Consider the following 18,500-nt stretch of genomic DNA (forward strand, 5'->3'; position numbering starts at 1 on the left):
TTGTAAGCTCCAAGCCAAACAAAATGCGACGGAAATTCCTTTTAGCTCTAGTGATTGCATTGATATAAAGAGGAGGGACTCAAGGAAACCACAGGAAATCTCTTGTTAGTAGAGATAACATCATTGGAGGATATGGTTAGGTTTGGGCGCTTACAATGACTTGGACTGTCGAGCTGGCCATACGTTTAAGAATATGACCCCAGCCCCGTAATCTATGAGGGGAGAGAGGAAATAGCATCCCCAAGGCCGCGGTGACCTGCCCGTGACGTCACGCCCACAATGCTCAGCGCCAGAGTCGGCCATGTTGGGTCCTGCCTGACGATGGGCGGCCGCGAGTAATCCACGCCCTGTAGTGCCATCCTCGAGCCTCACCTTCCTGGGCTAGGCGGACATTAATCTCCAGTGTCCCGAGGTTCATTCTCACGCGGGAGGAGGCGGACAGCAGCACAGACACACCACCATGAGCTTCCTTTTGTAAGTGTGTCAGGTTTGTTATGGTTGATCAGCTGATTGTGACCCTGCAAGGCGTTTCCCTCCATGGTGATACACAGGCGGCGGAACACCTCCCCGCCGCCCCCACAGTAACGGCTGGTGGAAAGGAAGCCCTGAGGCACGCCCGCCAGGACTGTTTGCGGCTACTTCCCCGTAATGTTCCCAATGTTGCAATACCGTCATCACCGCCGCGGGCCTTATCGCCGTGGGTGCAGGGCTCGGGGCTGTGATGTATTAATGTATTCCTGCCACACTGAGAGCCCTCATAAGACTGGTGCAGGTGGTGTGGCCTGCCCTGCACAGCCCAGCCAGGGGGGCGGGGTGTGAGGCAGGCCTTGGAGGGGTGTTGCTCAAGGCTGTGGGTTTGCTTACATCATTGTGTCAGATAAGGTTTTTGACAGCAACATAAAAAAATATAGGCACTGTGGTGGACATGCTGTTATAACACAAGGGAGTTAAAATGTAGGAAAATTTTGATTTTTGCAAGTATGGAAAAAGTCATGGTTATGCCATAAATGTCACTGATTAGGTTTGGTCAGAGTAACGTTTGGTTATATCCATCACAGCGGCTGTGTTGCAAGGCACACGGGAGACTCAGCAGCCTGCACCAGTGCTAAATGTGTAAGTTGCAAGGCAAGTGTGTTGGGGCCAGGCTTCACTGCTGTCCTGACACACCAGACACAACAATGGGCTCATTGTCAATATAAACTACAGTGTTAACAATAGTGGAAAATTATCTTAACTCCAGATGTGAAATTCTTTCTCTTGATTTCCACAGTCACTGCTGTCCCAGTCCATGAACATTACAAACAATAGTAGGTAACTCCCTGTCAGTAGCAGCCCACCCAGCTGGTCATATTCCCTTTTGGGCAGGTCGATAAATGGGTGCCTTGGGAAGGCAAATTGTGGTAACCCGGATTTCACACTGGCTGTGTGTACCGACATTTTTCCTACTTTTCGTAAAATTAAAAAAATAATTTTCTCAAAGCAACTTACGATACTTCCTGTTAATATTAAATCCTGTAGGTGTTGGTGATAAGCTTATGATATAGGTAGAAATGTCAAGACAAATTTTAGAACACTCAGACCTTGAATGACAGGAAACAATGGCAAAAGGTTCGTCACATGATGGACAATCGATTTAGCCCAAAATGTAGAAACTGCTCCTCCCCACCCACCCCACCCCCCAAAAGAAAAAAAAAATTGCTTGCTAGGCAGTTTTTTTTTTATGAGGGTGACTATGTTTTCTTTTATTTTGGCTTAGCTGATTCTCTGTCTACCTATTTCTGCCATTCTTGAACCACACCTGCATATGATTGATGGACCGAACGTAACTTCATCGTTGACAGCAGTGAAGTGTTCAGGATAGCCAGTAGTGATGCAGTACACATAATATTCATGGGATTTTACCTGGTCAGCTACAATGCTCCACACTAATATCTGTGGTTTATGTTTGTGTTGTGCAGTTGGGCTGCCACAAGTATCATAACAGTGCCGGCAGCAGCAGGTGGAGGTGGGTGTGGTCAGGTGACTCACCCCCAGATGCAGATCCACTGATAACATTCTCGCAGGCCAAGTAAAAGTGTCTAGGCATTATTGAACCCCAGTATTTGCAGTTGCAGTATCTTATGTGTCTAATATGGGCTAGGTATAGTGTTAAACATATCAAATTGTCAGTGAATGATATAAAAACTGTACTTGCCTAGTTCAGTAGCCAAAGAAGATCCATGAGTAGGGAAATATTGCTTATCCGGGATATTAAAACTCAATGAAGCTAAACTGTATTATTTTTTTACAATAGCTAGGGCAGTCACCTGTTTATCATTCCTAAGTTGTTGCTGAATAAATCTGTATAGCTGGATCAATCTGGAGAAGGGGAAGATGAACTAAGGTATTCAAGTTTTCACAATCAGCCCTGTAACATGGGGAGAGGAATGGGCAGTGAGGAATGGATGATAAGTGTCACTGTAACAGGCAGCTCTGTGCACCATGCTGACTTGAAAAGAACATAGGAGATTAAAAGTTAACTTAATGTGTCCTTATGTCATTCCCTACCTTACAAACTATTCTTCTGTTGTCACTTAACCCGGTAGCAGCGACGGGCCAAATTTGTGGCTTCACCATGTAGCAGCGACGGGCCAAATTTGTGCCATGATATAACCCCCCAAAAATAGATGTTGCATAAACTGATCACAAATGCTTTGATATGTATTATGAAATGGTTTGTGTGAGTGATGATTTTTTCTCATTTTTCTCGCTCAGAGGGACCATTAAGAAACATGATCCCCGCTGCTACTGGGTTAACTAAAACTCAAACCTCCTAGAAAATTGTAGGAAACAGCACAAAGATCAAAACAAGTGTGAAATATGTCCATTACCACTTGCTGCTATGAATATGAATGTGTCCAGCTACTTTGTGGGTTAAGATTTTAAATCAACACATTAGTGCACTGAATATAAATATGGGTCAGTGGTTACAGTCATCCAGTAGTATTTTTTCATGTAGCTGTTGCACAAGAAACCTATTACTGGGAGGTGACGAGAGCAATGTGACATGAAATGAAATGAATTGCTAATGGTACTTCGCCACACGCTTGCTTGCTTTAGATGCACAAGCTGACGCTAGGCCAATCAGTAGTCACCCTCCATAGGCATCACTGTAGAAGCTTTACAGGTTGACGATATGTGTAGGTCTGTTCAGAGTTGTTTTTTGTTTTCCCTTCTGTCAGTTGCTTGAGGTGTTGTGATACCAATTTGTTGACAACATTCCTACTTTTGAACACTGCTGCACAGGTTACTAATATAGGATATTGACATGAGGTTGATTTTTACTGCAAATATTATTTTGCTATAAAATTAAATTCTTTCTTTTCGTTTCATCTCAACTTAACACATTTTTTCACTTCTTTCACCACATACAAACCTGTAATGATATGTTCACTCCTGATTCAATTTCTCTTATTCATTTGCTTTCTCAATTGCATTTTTGTATTTGTATTTAAAAATGGTTTTAATTTGTTTGTAAAGAAACTCTTTCCACTTAATTTTATACCTTTATAGTTTCAACATCTTCCTAATTTGTTGAAATAGCTGTTGTTTTATTCTGCTTTATCAGATAGGTACTTTACAGCAGTAGGGTAAATGTCCCATGAAGGAAAGAAGGAAAAACTGCTCATGCTTTCCATTTTCTTTACAGGCAGTTTTGATTAAGAGTCTTGGTATTGCATCTTAACTATTTGGTAATCTTGAGATAGTGAACATTGGTGAGAGCCGTAACCATGTCTAGTGATGATTTTGATTATGGCGAGTAAGTACCATTGTCGTGTACTGTGACTGTGCCTCACTGGGCTGACTGGTCTCCACTGCTGCCTGCCCCAAAGCCTCATGGGTCTGATGGTCACTCACTCCCACCTGAAAGAAAGCCTTTTAGTTTTTGTGGATGATCCAAAGAAGCATGTTGGTCTGTAATCTCAGTTAAATTGAGAAAAAAAAAGGTTCTAAGCATAATTGTTGATTTGATTAGTTCTTTAAGTATATAATAATTTGTTACTGAAGAATCTCATCATAAAAATCAGTAGCATATAAAAGATTGTTATTGGATCTAGCTTCTATGATGTTTTTTGGAGAACTGAAATGACACAGTCACATGTCCAAGTCATTCCATATTTATAAATAGCTTGTATACCAGTTATTGAGAGTGGTGGCTCCCTCACACCTGTGGTGCTTGTTTCGCTTACTTGGAGCACCGCATCTCGAAGCTTATGAAGCATCTCTCCACACAGTTGGCAGTTTAGCCTGTTCATGTATCACCACTCATTGTGCTCTGCCACACCCTGGCCAAAGTGCTGGCACTGAACTTATTCTGGAGGAGAGGTCTGTTGGGTATTGGTTGAGGTTTTGTCTGTGCATTGTGTTACTGGAGGCTTAATATTGCTTCCATCTAGATATGTATTTCAGAAACTTTGCACAAGGTCAACACTATGACTGCATTTGAGTTTAAAGATTGCAAAGGGCTCAGTGTTGCACACTCTCAGTTCCTCAAAATATGTATCCTCAGTGATGCAAATTTTTCACTCATCCTCACTTTATTCTTTATTAGGGAGAAACTATATTCTGCTGTATATTTTTTTGATTTTGAAAATTTTGAAAAATCAGACATTGAATTCAGTACATTTTTGCACTAATGAAAGAAAAAAAGTATATATTTCCCTTTGTTGTGCTGGGTTGTGGGACTCAAAAATTTGACTAATGGGTAAAACTTGACATTTTGTTACACCTATAATTATAATCATTCACAGTGGTTACTAAGCACCCTATACCAGTTGGATTACAATGAATAGAGGTTAAATTATTAGAATACTAACTATTACATGATTGAAAGTGTAGTACACACTTAGGGTAACCATGAATTTGATCACCATGGATTTTAATATTTGCACTTTCACGAACTGAATGATTATGAACCTAGGTGGTAGAAACTGATAGCTTTGTAGAGTAGAAAGTAGAAAAAGTCCTCGTTACTGTAATTCACTACTACTACCACAACTATCACTACTACTACTTCTACTACTACTGCTCTTACTACTACTACTACTTAAAAAATCAGACTATTGGGCTTATTATATTAGACTTGTTTGAAATATTGGGCCTACTGTAACAACCATAATTACTACTACTACTGCCTCCTAATACTACTACTACTAACTACTACTACTACTACTACTACTACTACTACTACTACTACTACTACTACTACTACTACTACTACTACTACTACTACTATTACTATTTCTTCTACTGTGGTTCTGCTATTTGGTTATTGAGAACTAAGGGATGCTGGAAGACCTTGTTTGTCCTATTTGTGACTAGCATAGCTTATTATGCATGCCATGGGGAAAGGAACTATAATGCATGGTGGTGGTAGTGGTGTAGAGAACGCAGGAAATGCTGGAATCAAATGTACCATTCCCATAAAACTCACTGACACTGTAGGCATATACATAGATAGTGTAGGCATGACTTTTTTAAGTTTACATCTGATTGTACTTGCTGTAAAGTACTTGTTAGTAGTCCAGCCCATAACAGTAAATACCAAAGGCCATAGGACAGACATCTTTATATTTTGATTCCACACTGAGAAGTAAAAATGTAAAGGTAAAATTGGGAGCACGCGCTATAGCTGTGCGTGGTGGCGGTGCTCATCTCCATCCTGTTGGCCCTTTGAGCCTGTGGTGAAAGGCAACTCTTAACTTGACACAGGGCCAGTGTAACATCTGGGTCATCACAGTTCACCTTCCTCAGGTTTCCGTAGGTACCCATATATCAACCATTCTGAAAGGAAGGGTGAATGTCATCTGTCCAGGCCAGGATTTGAACCCAGACCTGCAGCTTCTTAGTCGGGGATGCTAACCACTGCACAGTGGAGGTGTATACTGAGAAGTGATTGAAGCATTTGTGAAAGGATAAGCAGACAAATTAGGCATTGGTGAAACTTACCTGAAAGGATGTGGTGTGTGGGAGTGTGGAAGTGATGTTGGAGAGACCGTAAGAAGGTTTAGAGGGAGGAGTATAGATATGGGTAGGGGATAGAAAAGGAAAGAGGGAAGAAAGGGTGTGCAGTATTGGTCTCTACATGATTATTTGCAGGAGAGGATGGACAAGGATGGGGTGGTTCTAGGGTAATATGGATAATGGGTAAAATTGGTAGTGTGAATTTACGTGTGTGTGTGTGCATGCCCTGGTGGATGATAGGGAAAAGAAAGGTGAGACTAAGATGACAAGATTACTGAATTGTTTAGGGAAGTTTGAAAAAAAAAAAAAAAAAATGGAATAAAGAAGAGAGTTTGTTTTAAGGGATATGAGTGCAAAAGCCGGAACTGTGGAGGTTTGAGTTGTGGTTGGGAAGTAGGGTGTTGATGGAATGAATGAGAATGGACAGTACCTTCTGTGTGGGGCTTGAGATTCTTTCCTCCACTTCACTTTGTGTCCCGGGGATGTGTCCCACAAAGCACGCTGGTGGTGGGTGGATGCAGGATCCCTCATGAGACAATTCCATCTTCATTGTCACAATGTTTGACAGTTCTTTCATATGGTGTTAGGATGGAGGGACTGAGGCTTGCCAAAAAATATTACAGTACCTTTTGAAGGTGTCTACTAGTATAATATATACAATGTGTCATTTAGTATATTTATAGCACAGATGTTAAGTAAAGTTATAAGAATTATTGCAACAGGAGTAAAAGTAAAACAGGTTTGTCAAACAAATAAAAAAAAATTGATAAATATGCTCCAATGCATTTCAGTTGTTAAAAAGAAAAAGCAAGAAATTTTAGACATCAGAAGTAAATGCACTCTGCAGCTATGTAGGGATCGATTAAATAGTTTTTGTTGGCAAGTGCACAGCCTTCTCTCCTCCACAGTGGGAGCCGGGCGAGCAAGACTTTCAAACCCAAGAAGCACATCCCTGAGGGCACCCACCAGTATGATCTGATGAAACATGCCGCCGCCACTCTTGGCTCTGGTAACCTGCGGTCGGCAGTCATGCTGCCTGAGGGGGAAGACCTTAACGAGTGGGTGGCGGTTAACAGTAAGTTAATGTGTTCAGTACTCTTGTCACTACCACTGATAGTAATGTAACAAAGATTAAAGTTTAATGCTAATCTTAACTACTAGCCTGTTGTTTTCTGCTCATGAAACTGTGAACTGCAATATAGGTGTGCCTTTCTTTGGTTATCATGTATCTGAGATTTTTAAGGTGTGCACTTTGACTCTGATTGATTCATGGATAGTAAATACAGAGAAACTTTTATCCTATTATTTATTGCTATTAGGGTGAATTCTTGGTGGGTATGAAAGAGTTTAATAAATATAGATTTCACAAGTTCTTTTGAAAATTTACTCCTGTAATTATCTGAGACTCCAAGAAGTCAGAAGTAAGGTGTGATTCAACTTAGGTTCTTTTCTATTGTGAATGTGTTTCTATTAATGTTTTAATAAAAAAAATTGTACTACTGTCCTGCCTTTGTTTGTGGGAAAAGATGTAGAGTAAAAGTACATTGCCTTACACCTCCATTAATCCTCTACAGTGACTCAGCGTGCCTCATGCATACAACAGAGGATCAGAGACTTGTCACAGTTGTAGGAAGGGACTGACTGTATGCTGTCTGTTAAGCTGTGGACAACTCCATCAAGATAAATTTGTAGTGTCATACCATAGCTTGGCAGTACAGTCCTTAATCCAAGGAGTTTTCCCTATTATACCTTAACAATAACTGCATATTACTTTATTTCTACAACTTGACTTTTTGTTACCTTGCAGCAGTGGACTTCTTCAACCAGATCAACATGCTGTATGGGACCATAACAGAGATGTGTACGGAAGACTCGTGCCCTGTTATGTCTGCTGGACCCAAGTACGAGTACCACTGGGCTGACGGACAGACAGTCAAGAAGCCCATCAAGTGCTCAGCCCCCAAGTACATTGACTACCTCATGACATGGGTGCAAGACCAGTTGGATGATGAGACCCTCTTCCCCTCAAAGATAGGTGAGGCAATTGTGATGGTGGTTGACTGAACCTTTGTCCAGCCAGTGTAACAGTACAACTTTTTTAGCAATTTGACACATCCACATGCACACACACACATGCACATGCAAACATACGAAACATTCACATTTATGTTTTTGGCAGGTGTACCATTCCCAAGAAACTTCCAGAGCAATGCCAAAACCATACTGAAGCGACTCTTCCGGGTTTATGCACACATTTACCACCAGCATTTCTCGGAGGTGGTGCAGCTAGGGGAAGAGGCCCACCTCAATACTTCCTTCAAGCACTTCATATTCTTTGTCCAAGTGAGTGTTTTTTGGTGAATTCAGTACAAGTTGCAAGCATCTGTGTTTTCTTCCCTACTGTTTGTCCATTTCAAAATAGGTAGGTAGTCACTAATGTGGTTGATTTTGGTTTGCTTTAATGTCTGAAGCTTGGTTAACAATTTATAGATAGATAGGTATTGTACAAGTGGGGAAAGATTTCTTCCATCAGCTATACAATCTTCTGTATCCTGACAATTTCCTTTTTCTCACTAGCCATGTCATTTTTTTTTTTTTTTAACTCACCTGTGTGTCAATTTCAGGAGTTTCAGTTGATAGAGCGGAAGGAGCTGGCACCCCTCCAGGAGCTGATTGACAAACTCGCTGCCAAGGACCGATGATTCTGAATGGGGGAGGTATTTGTCGTACTTGAGGGTTGGGAGCATGATTTGAAGTAGGGTTGGGGAATTTCCTGTGCTGTCCAGGCATATTAATCCACACCTCAAATAAGTTTTTAGTGAAGTTTGTGAAATATGCTCTCTTTGACATACAGTGGGATGAAAACCAGTTGTGCTTTCTTTGTCTTTGAACTGCACAGCAAGATTCGTCGATCTTACAGAAGGGGGAAGAATTTTCTCTCATGTGCCTCCATACATTAAAACTGTAGACAACTGGTTTGATTTTTCAGGAGGTAGTAGGTAAATCATGCAAGTGTTATATGGAATTGATAACATATTGTTGTCATATCTTCAACTCAAAAAATAACTATTAGGGCAGGTTCCCTCCCTTAGCTTGGGAGTAAACTCTTTCAGATTCAGATGCCTTACCTTTGTGCATTTCTCCCATCTATTATTACTAGCTAATAGGGCCACACCAAGTAATGCCATGTCAAGTTGAAACCAAAGCACTTACCACCAACTCCTTGATTGGCTTGGCCATAATAGCCAGTAATTTTCTTTTCATATATTTTTTTAATCCATGTTCTTCCTCCATTCATTAGCTTTGTTCTGTAAGTGTAGTTGAAGACATGATTCATTATTCTTAAGTATTCAAATTGATGGGAATCGCACAGTATAAAGGTGGTTGGGTTAAGCATTAATTCATAAGCATCGTTCAGTTGTTTATGCAAGTGCATCACAATGCTGCACACATGCTTGCCATTGCTGCATTTTAGCACATTTAGTTTTCTCTTACAAAAGCATTTTCATTCATCATGGTTAATTCTATACTACTTGTAATAATTTATGGTCTTAGTGTTGGAGTCCAATCATACCATAAAGGCTTTGTAGCTTCATGTTGTGTCACCCACTTCTAGTTGCACAGTCAAGATTATTTTAGCTCTTTAGGCTACTTTAAAACAAGAATGAAATAATAAATATACAGTTTCTTTCATCACAGTGCAATGCCAGCCAATTTTAAAAGCACTAAGTGGAATTTAATTTCATTGGAGTCAAGTGTGCTCCTGTTACTTGTGCATTTCTCAACACTTGCACCTAACAGTCTTCCACAAAGTGTCAGATTTACTGTTCTCATGCAACCACATTAGGCACTACATTTTTCCAGAGTGAGGAAGGCTGGACAACACTTTGTACACAGTTGAGTTGTGAGGTTGTGAAGAGGGCTGTTGTGTGTATGGGGCAACATGTAGTTCATTTATGAAGCCGCAGTGGGATTTATGCCACTGTTTTTCCATTACATTCTTTAAATAAACGAGTCAGTGGATAGGCAGTTTGAAGAGTGATTATCCACAGTTATTTGATTTTATTAAACATGTAAGGGCTTACAGAGCATGACAACATAAAAAAAAAACTGTGGTTCATACTTTCAATTATAACTGTTGAGGAAGCTTTAGTAAATTATTACACTTGCAGTAATATAGATAAATTATATTATCTGCTTGCAGAGATGGAAATAATCTTTCCCAGCAAATATGCAGAAGTGTATCCAATAGTTACTCATCAGTGAAAAACCCAGAAAACCCAGTCATTAGAGTACTCAGGATTGAGATAATTTCTCAGGGTCTTTCTGTCAGTCTCATTGTCAGATTCTGGAAAGGATTTACATGAACAGGTGTTATATCACAGCAGACATGTACCTTTTGAGATAGTTTACATTTCTATCTGTAAGCCCTGTCTGATTTTAGTTCTTGTAGACAAGCTCTAATGTCATTCATTGATTTTGTTCTTCTCTTTCTAAGAAATACTGCTAATGCACAAGGATTCTGATGATAATGCTACCAGTTGTTGTTCAGTAATATTGGGTGGAGAGAGGTTTGTGATTCTTTCAACTGAACAATTTTGAGTTTGCTTGGATGTTAAGATCCTATAAATGTTACAGATCTGTGAATTGGATAATGTGTTCGTGTTGGCATTCAGGCTGCTAAAAGTGTAAACCTGAGTTGACATAACTGATGTTCATTAGCATTGCAGGAAATTGTCAACCCATTTATTTTGGCCAGAGTTATATAGCTGAGCAACCATAATGTAAGGGTATTATGATTCTTTGGTGCTGAAGTCAAGGTGAAGCACTGTGCACTTTGACATAGGGGTCTCGTCTGTATACACTATGTGGAAATGTTAATTATTTCATATTTGAAGTTTCATTAGGTGGTGTTAAATTTGTGGTGTTCACCCTTCTTGCTGCAGCAGGTTTAAGGCTTTTGGTGGGGTGATGGAGAGCCAGTATATGATTTTTTATTTTTGTATTTTTTTCAAATATGTGACATGCCAACTTACATAGAAAACCTGGAAGGAATTACTTAACCCTTTCCATCTGTGACGCCGATGTTGGCGTCACAGTATGGAAAGGGGCAAGAGGAAATGGAAGAGGATTAATCCTCTTCTAAACCTCTAAATTCCTCTTAATCCTCTTCCATTTCCTCTTAAGAGGTTTAGAAGAGGACTAATGGTGACACTGTCGGACGCCAACGTCGGCGTTGCCAGAGTGAAGGGGTTAACAGTTACGTGAAAGGTTTCAAATGTTTATACAAAGTTATTGCTTCAGTTAGATAGGACAAATAACACTTGAGAAATTTTCAAGATAGGTAAAAAATTATTATAGTCTTCATGAACCAGGGTTGGCAGTGATTAAATCATTGATTTTTTTACAAAAAAAAATCATGATTTTTTTATTTTTGACTAAAAGTATTCCATACATTAAATGATGTGCTCCAAAGATGGTAATGTAAAACAACCTTATCATGTGCAATGATTCATTTATTCTCTTAAAGGTATATATATTTAAAAAAGAAAAGAATCCTACAATATTATATCCTCTTACTCTAATGTTGCCAACTTGTCATATGTTTTTTACTAGGTAAAAAATCAGCCTCCTTTAGTCTTTACTAACTTGGCAGGCAGTGTATCAATAATAACCAAGGTTAGCAACCAACCAACCAAACCGTAACAGAATAAAAGTTGATATTCTTCTCTATGGTAATAATATAATATGCTGTCATGAAAATGACAACTTAAGGCAACTCTATCTGTCCTAAACCTGGTCCTGTACCAACTACAAACAAGTATGTATCTGGATCCTTGACTGTGCTCCGACTTACAGGCCCTAAACTTAAACTTAACGTAACCTATGGAGACTTTCAAATCACTCAGCAGGATATATCACCAACCCTGTCATGAACCAATGAAACCAAGTAAAGTTAAATCCTAAGTTCTGAAAAAAATTGTATTAGGTAAGAGTGTTTCTTCCATCCAAAGGTTGTGGTTGCACATTGCCTTTTCTTCATTTGATCCCAATATGTTCAATATGTTATATAAATATGTTATATAATATATATATATATATATATATATATATATATATATATATATATATATATATATATATATATATATATATATATATATATATATATATATATATATATATATATAATATGGGCTGTCTCCTTTTTGCCACTTGATCCTCATCCACCCAGAAATGGCTGTCAGTCAACATCATCAGACAGTGGCAATAGATCATGAAATATCTTAAGTAGAACTTTTACTGGTGGTGACATTGGCGGGTCACAAGCTCGTGGAAAGCAGTGTGAAAAAGCCTCATTCTCTCCCTCTCTTTTTCTTAGCTAGCTGGCTTCTCCCTTTGTGTAAGATTAGAAAATATCAACTGGAAAAAGTGCACATGGAGAAACCAGTTAGCTGAGAGGAGAGTGGAAGGGGATGAAGCTTTCTCACATTGCCTCCCACGAGTTTCTGACCCATCATGGCATCACCACCAGTAAGGTAAGGTTTTACCGAAGATATTTTCTTATCTGTCGCCATTGTGCCTCAGTGGTCAGCATGTCCAGCCTCATATCAACAGGCTGGGTTTTGATCCTGACCTGGGCAGATGGGATGCAGCCCCCAAAGATGTTCATTCTTGCTTTCAGGCTGGTTGATAAATGGCAACTGGGGGAACTTGGGGAAAGTAAATTGTGTTAGCCTAGACACTTGCCCTGTATCCCGGGTTAATGGGTTCTTAGTCACCAGAGGTGACGGAGATGAGAGCACGGAGGCAATGCTCAGTTTCAGTGGATGCTCCCAACTTCACATTTATGTAGTTTACATACAAACAGACAAGGGGGGTATAATATTTACTTTCAATTACTTGACATGATTGTCCTACTACTATTATTTTTACTAGTTATCACTTATTAGTACCTGGTCTTATTACTATTACAGCCATTACTTTTTATGCAACACCAATGATAAATATAATCAGTACTTAGCTACTACTGTCATTTTGTAAACACTCGGTGACATTTGCACCTATTACTGTTACCCCATGGCTGCACATCACCACCAGTGCATGAAGGATATATGAATATTCTATGGAAACTTGAGGGTGGTCAGTTTACTTACTAAAATGTTAAATTTATAATTAACAGATATTCATATAACTACCCAGCAGGACATGGTAAATAAATTGTTGGTAGCAGGAATTGCTTTTGTTACTGGGCTGTTAGGCAATAGCAGTATCACATCCAAATTCAGTTAATACTTGAAGATCAAGATTTTCTCCCAAGTCACCATCAGGAGGCCAAGTAGCTTACAAATACTTCAAGTGAATTTGTTCACCCAAGGGGGATGGAGGCACTGCCCCTCTGACTAACTTCCTTTGAATCTGATATCAAAACTAAGCTGAATGGTTCACGCCCCAACACGAACTGTGTCCCTAAGATTAAAGGTCTGGTGATGTGCCTGAATGGAGGAGAGGTAATATCAGGCAGATGGTGCCTGTGTGGGGAAGTGTAAGGAGTGTCATGAAAGGAACACATCCTAACATTATAACATTATTGGATTGCTTGAATGTTGCAGTACATCCATGATTTGAAACCATGATATGAAAATGTGCTTACTCACCTGCTTACCTGAAGCCTTCACTTTCACCAGTAAGAAGTGAGAAGTGACAAAGAGGAGGCTTCTTCCCTTTACTTTCATCTCATGATGTGGTTAATATTCTTGATTATCTGAAAAGTTGAACATTTCATTGTAATTGCTCTGTTTGCCTGTGTAAGTCTGGTCCTGTATAAAAAATAATTGATTTTTGTAGAAGTAAATGTCTGCAAACAGAGGCAATAAGGTTAACACCGTGCCTCCTCACTCATGCAGGCAATGAGAGAGGGGCAAGAGTTAATGTGGGAAGTCCATAAGATCAACTAGAACATAAGCAGGTATTCTGGGAAAACTATAATAAGGATTATTTGTTAGGAATCAAATGAATGAACAAAATTTTATTTATACCTCAACAGTGATATGGGTTGACACTGGGACCCACTTTTTCTTCTAGTAAGGTGAAAAAGCTACTGTTGATGCCATTTTTGCTCCAGTTGATCTCAAGAACATGTTATGGATGTACATTCGATGCTTTAATTTGGTTGAATTAAATTTTCAGGAACTTTTTTTACATACAGTAAAAGGATTTGCTGCTTAAATTTGAAGCATTTCAAAGTGAGCAGCATGACTTGTGCCATCTAAGTTATATTGGCAACTGTGGAGTTGATTGCCCCACTGTTAAGCAGCTCCTTCTCTTGAATTACCAATGTTGCATTAGTACTATTACAATTATGATTTACTTCTATGTTAAACTTTTTTGGCTGTCATGTTTCCTGGAGGTCTACTTTATTCTGTTATCTATACTTGCTGCAGTAAGGGGGTTCACAAAAGTTACTTGTATGATTATATTGGTGAATACCAGTCAATAATGTATTCTAGAGGACTACATAATTTAGCCCCAATAACACAAGTGAAGCATAAATACATATCATTTAAGTAATTGGATTAATGCAATAATTTTGCCCTGTAACTCGGAACAAGAGCATCAAAATGTGGATAACCTTACACTGTCAAAGAATTATGTGATGATTCATTAAGTAAAAAGTTTTCATTCAGTAGAAATTTGCTTATATAACAGCTGTGATGAGCTTGCAAAAGCTTGTTGGGCTTTCTTTATAGTTGTTGATTTCAATGTTGACAAATTATTTATTTTTATCATTTTCCCATTAAAGAGAGAAGCATGGCTTTGGAGGATGGAGGTGATGTAATCTGTGGTTGTAGACGCTATAGTTGCTGTGAAATTTTGTTTACATATTTACTTTTTGTTGGTATTCTTTGATTAGGTTGATGCTTGAATCTCTCAATGCAAACCCAATATTTGTAAAATAATTGATGTTTGTATATTTCTTTCTAAACAAAGCAACGCATATGTTATAATACATTTAATTCATATTCATGCTTATTTGTTGGTGGAATATTTTAAGAAAATTCCATTTCTCTTGTAAATAAAGAAATTAGATTTAGTAAACCTAGTATTTTTTGTTATGACATACTTTTAAGTCACATGCAGTCCATAACTGAAGAATTATTTTATGACATATTAAACATGTTAATTTATGCCACACCAAAGAATAAGGTGACAAGTTACCTTGATTGTGGATCTTTCTCTGATATCTCAAATATGAATCTACTAGAGGAGAAGTTGTGTGAGCCCAGACGCTGCCAACAGTTAGCTAGGATTGCTTGTCATTATAGGATAGCCAACCACTAGGAAGAATGAGAAAATGACAACAGTTTGATTCCGGTGGGGGACTGCTTCCTAAAGCATCAACCGTCCCATGATAGCTATGTCCCAATCACTCCATTTTTATTTTCCTCATGGCCAGAAGTAAGTTTATTACAAAGTTTTGGAATGAGAAAATATATAAAACAAGACGGTATTGAGCCTTGAACTTGATACTGCAGAGTCAGTTAATTCAATCTTAAATTTCCGCATTTGTCAGTTGAGCCTATAGTTCCTATGGACGGCACAATACAAGAGGGTCAGATTCCAGTCAGTATGTAAAGTGTATAGATCAATGTAACTAATTACCCAAAGTACTAATCACTGTAATTCATATTTTATGAACCTTGAGTCATGTATTTGAGTTTCAATAAATATTTTTATCTTACAAATGTATCTTCCTTACCAAAAAATATTAAAATATATTTTTTCTATTTCTAAAATGTATTTTGCTGTCATAATGCAAGTGCAAGCTATTGGATATTGCTAATGCAAAGGTTTCATTGAAATCCATTACTTCTTGGGTGGTGACCGAGGAGGAACATTTGTGGGTATCACAAAAGTCTTGGGTTAATCAATCAAGTAAGGCATACGCCAGGGGTTTTGTTGCCTTGTCCACCCTACAATGCCATCCCTCGGGGTCCCTCTGCAAGTCTCCTTGCAGGCCCCATTCCCATACTCAGTACCTCATGGCAGGATTCACTGACTTGCTCAAGTCACAAGCTTTGTGAGCATCCCCTTGGCCTCCTCCAGTAAGGATTGTCTCTTGCAGAAATAATCCAGTGAGCAGGGTTGACTTCTGGTTAACATGCTACATGCTTGTATAGCCAGAGTTGGCATTCATAGACTATGATGTTACAAACACCAGCAGCCTGTTCAGAAAATCTCTTTCATCAATGCATGTCCTCTCAGACTGGAAAGATGCTAATGTAATGCCACTATTTAAAGGGGGAGTTCATTCTGGTCCTCTTAATTACAGACCTATAAGAACATAAGAACATAAGAATGCAGGAGTCTACAAGAGGCCAGTAGGCCTGTACGAGGCAGCTTGACATCTTTGTGCTCAAAATCTTTTGAGAGAATTAGTCTCCCAATTGTCAACCTTTTTGGAACATAGTCAGTTACTTTCACCTTATCATCACGGTTTTAGATCCGGCAGGTCAGTGTCTGAGCAATTATTATACACCTGTGACTATATTACTGATCACTATGATCAAGGTTTTTCAGTGGATGTTATATTTTTCGACTTTAAAAAGGCGTTTGATGTTGTCAACCATAGACTGTTACTTAGGATGTTAGCTAGCATTGGAGTTGAAGGTTGTTTGCTGGGCTGGCTGAGTAATTACTTGACTGGGAGGGAAATGAAAGTGGTTTTGCATAGTAGAGAGGCAGAGACCCAAAATTACAAGTATCAAATCACTTTAGGTTACAACCTGGCACCCACCCTAGATCATTAGTTCATAGGTGGGCCCATTCTCCCTGGGTGGATGCCACCTCTGATTTTTCTTTATAGTCATTTATTAAACCGTTTTGTGTGAAAATGGCATTTTCCGATAATGCGCATATTTTTCGGGTAGGGGATGTAGAAAGGGCCGTTATATCATTACTTTTTAAGATATGCAGACAAACCACCCATTAAAATGAAGTGTGTAATATACTCTAACACGTTTATTCATGAAAAGTTAGCAAATTGTATTTGCCATATGGAGACAGGGGTCGGACCGTACTCTGATCGCGTACCTCCCCAAAAATGACCTTTCACAACTTTTTTCCATAAAAAATGCCATCGTTTACAAAAATGGTATATCCAGTGTATTCAATGTGTAGAAGGCATGTTTTAGCAGTTCTTTACCAAGTTTCAGCCACCTGTGATGAATAGGGGTGACATTATGGCGACATGTATTAAGCCTAATTTCGGGAAACAAGACATGTAATGACAATATAAAAGACGGTTTACCTTTCTAATACTACGAAATTCTGGTGGTGGTTAGTTTGTTCTTCTACTCCAATTTTTGGCCAACCTATGAGTATGTTTACCCCCACAATATGGTAATTTAAAAAAAGGCCGATTTCACACAAAAAGGGTTAATACACGCCTGTTAGGAAAAATCAGAGGTGGCATCCACCCAGGGATAATGCGCAGCCCTATGGACAAATGATCTAGGGTGGATGCCAGCTTGTAACCCAAAGTGATTTGAACTCCTAAAATAAGCGACTTTGTTAAATCTGCCTCTCTACTAGCATGGCTGTGAGAGTTATCAAGTTGAGGTTGGTAGCGGTGTCCCACAGGGTTCAGTGATTGGTCCCTTGCTATTTCTTTTTTATATCAGTCATGTTGTTTCTGGTTTAAACTGTAAATTTTGTCTCTTTGCTGATGACCTCGTTATTTTTAGCCTCGGTAATATCAAAATCTGACCATTTCATTTCCCTTCTTCATCTGCAGAGAGATATTAATCTACTCTTTAATACAAGTAGATCTTGGGTTTTGTCTTTTTCAATTGGCAAATGTGTCAGAATGAACTTTTGTAGAAGTCTCCAAGATGCACCTGTTCTCTTGCAGTACTTCATGGTGAGGAACCCATTTTAGATGTTGACAACCACAAAGATCTTGGGGTCAGGATTGATTCTTCTCTCAAGTTCCATCTTCATGTGAGAGATTGCAGGCAAAGCTAGTGGCGTAAGCTATACTATTCTTAAGGGAACGATTTGTAGAACTTCAGATTTTATGGGAGGTTTTTATTTCATATAGTAGGCCAATCCTCGACTACGCTTCTGTGGTGTGGTTTACTGGATATTTTGGTGATGTGAGACTACTAGAAGCTGTTCAGAGAAGGTGGACTAAGAAAATCATTGGGTTCTGTGATGTACCTTATAGGGATTGTCTTGCGCAACTGAGTCTTTACTCGATCAAAGGTAGACTGATCAGAGCTGATCTTATTATGGTGTTTAAAATTTTAAAAGGACTTTGTCCTAATCTTGAACATTTGCTGACGAGAAATCGCAATAGGGACACTAGAGGTCACTCCTATAAGCTTCATGTCCCCCGTTGTAACACTGATGTGAGAGCCCACTTCTTCTCATTGAGAGTAATTAACATTTGGAACAGCTTGCCGGATTCTGTTGTTTCTGTCATCTCGGTGAAT

General features: G+C 39.0%; 1 protein-coding gene across 2 annotated transcripts; it reads left to right on the forward strand.

Moving 5' to 3' along the window:
* The first annotated feature begins 263 nt into the window (after positions 1-263).
* Positions 264-15,749, forward strand: LOC127004621 (MOB kinase activator-like 1). Of its 2 annotated transcripts, XM_050872646.1 has the most exons (6): positions 481-645; positions 1,059-1,113; positions 6,912-7,078; positions 7,811-8,038; positions 8,183-8,346; positions 8,628-15,749. In XM_050872646.1, the coding sequence occupies exons 1-6, from the start codon at positions 495-497 to the stop codon at positions 8,703-8,705; spliced, it is 843 nt and encodes a 280-aa protein (XP_050728603.1). In that variant the 5' UTR covers positions 481-494; the 3' UTR covers positions 8,706-15,749. The 2 variants fall into 2 exon arrangements, with proteins under 2 accessions (XP_050728604.1, XP_050728603.1); XM_050872647.1 differs by lacking the exons at positions 481-645; positions 1,059-1,113 and adding an exon at positions 264-474.
* The last annotated feature ends 2,751 nt before the right edge of the window (positions 15,750-18,500 follow it).

The sequence above is a fragment of the Eriocheir sinensis genome, chromosome 28 (assembly GCF_024679095.1).
Source record: "Eriocheir sinensis breed Jianghai 21 chromosome 28, ASM2467909v1, whole genome shotgun sequence".
Classification (NCBI taxonomy): Eukaryota; Metazoa; Arthropoda; class Malacostraca; order Decapoda; family Varunidae; genus Eriocheir; species Eriocheir sinensis.

Excerpts from the sequence above, each read along its gene's own strand:
- LOC127004621 (XM_050872646.1), top strand. The coding sequence starts at position 495 with ATGGTTGATCAGCTGATTGTGACCCTGCAAGGCGTTTCCCTCCATGGT. Across the intron at positions 8,039-8,182 it reads CCTCTTCCCCTCAAAGATAG|GTGTACCATTCCCAAGAAAC; the intron begins GTGAGGCAATTG and ends TGTTTTTGGCAG. Across the intron at positions 8,347-8,627 it reads ACTTCATATTCTTTGTCCAA|GAGTTTCAGTTGATAGAGCG; the intron begins GTGAGTGTTTTT and ends TGTCAATTTCAG.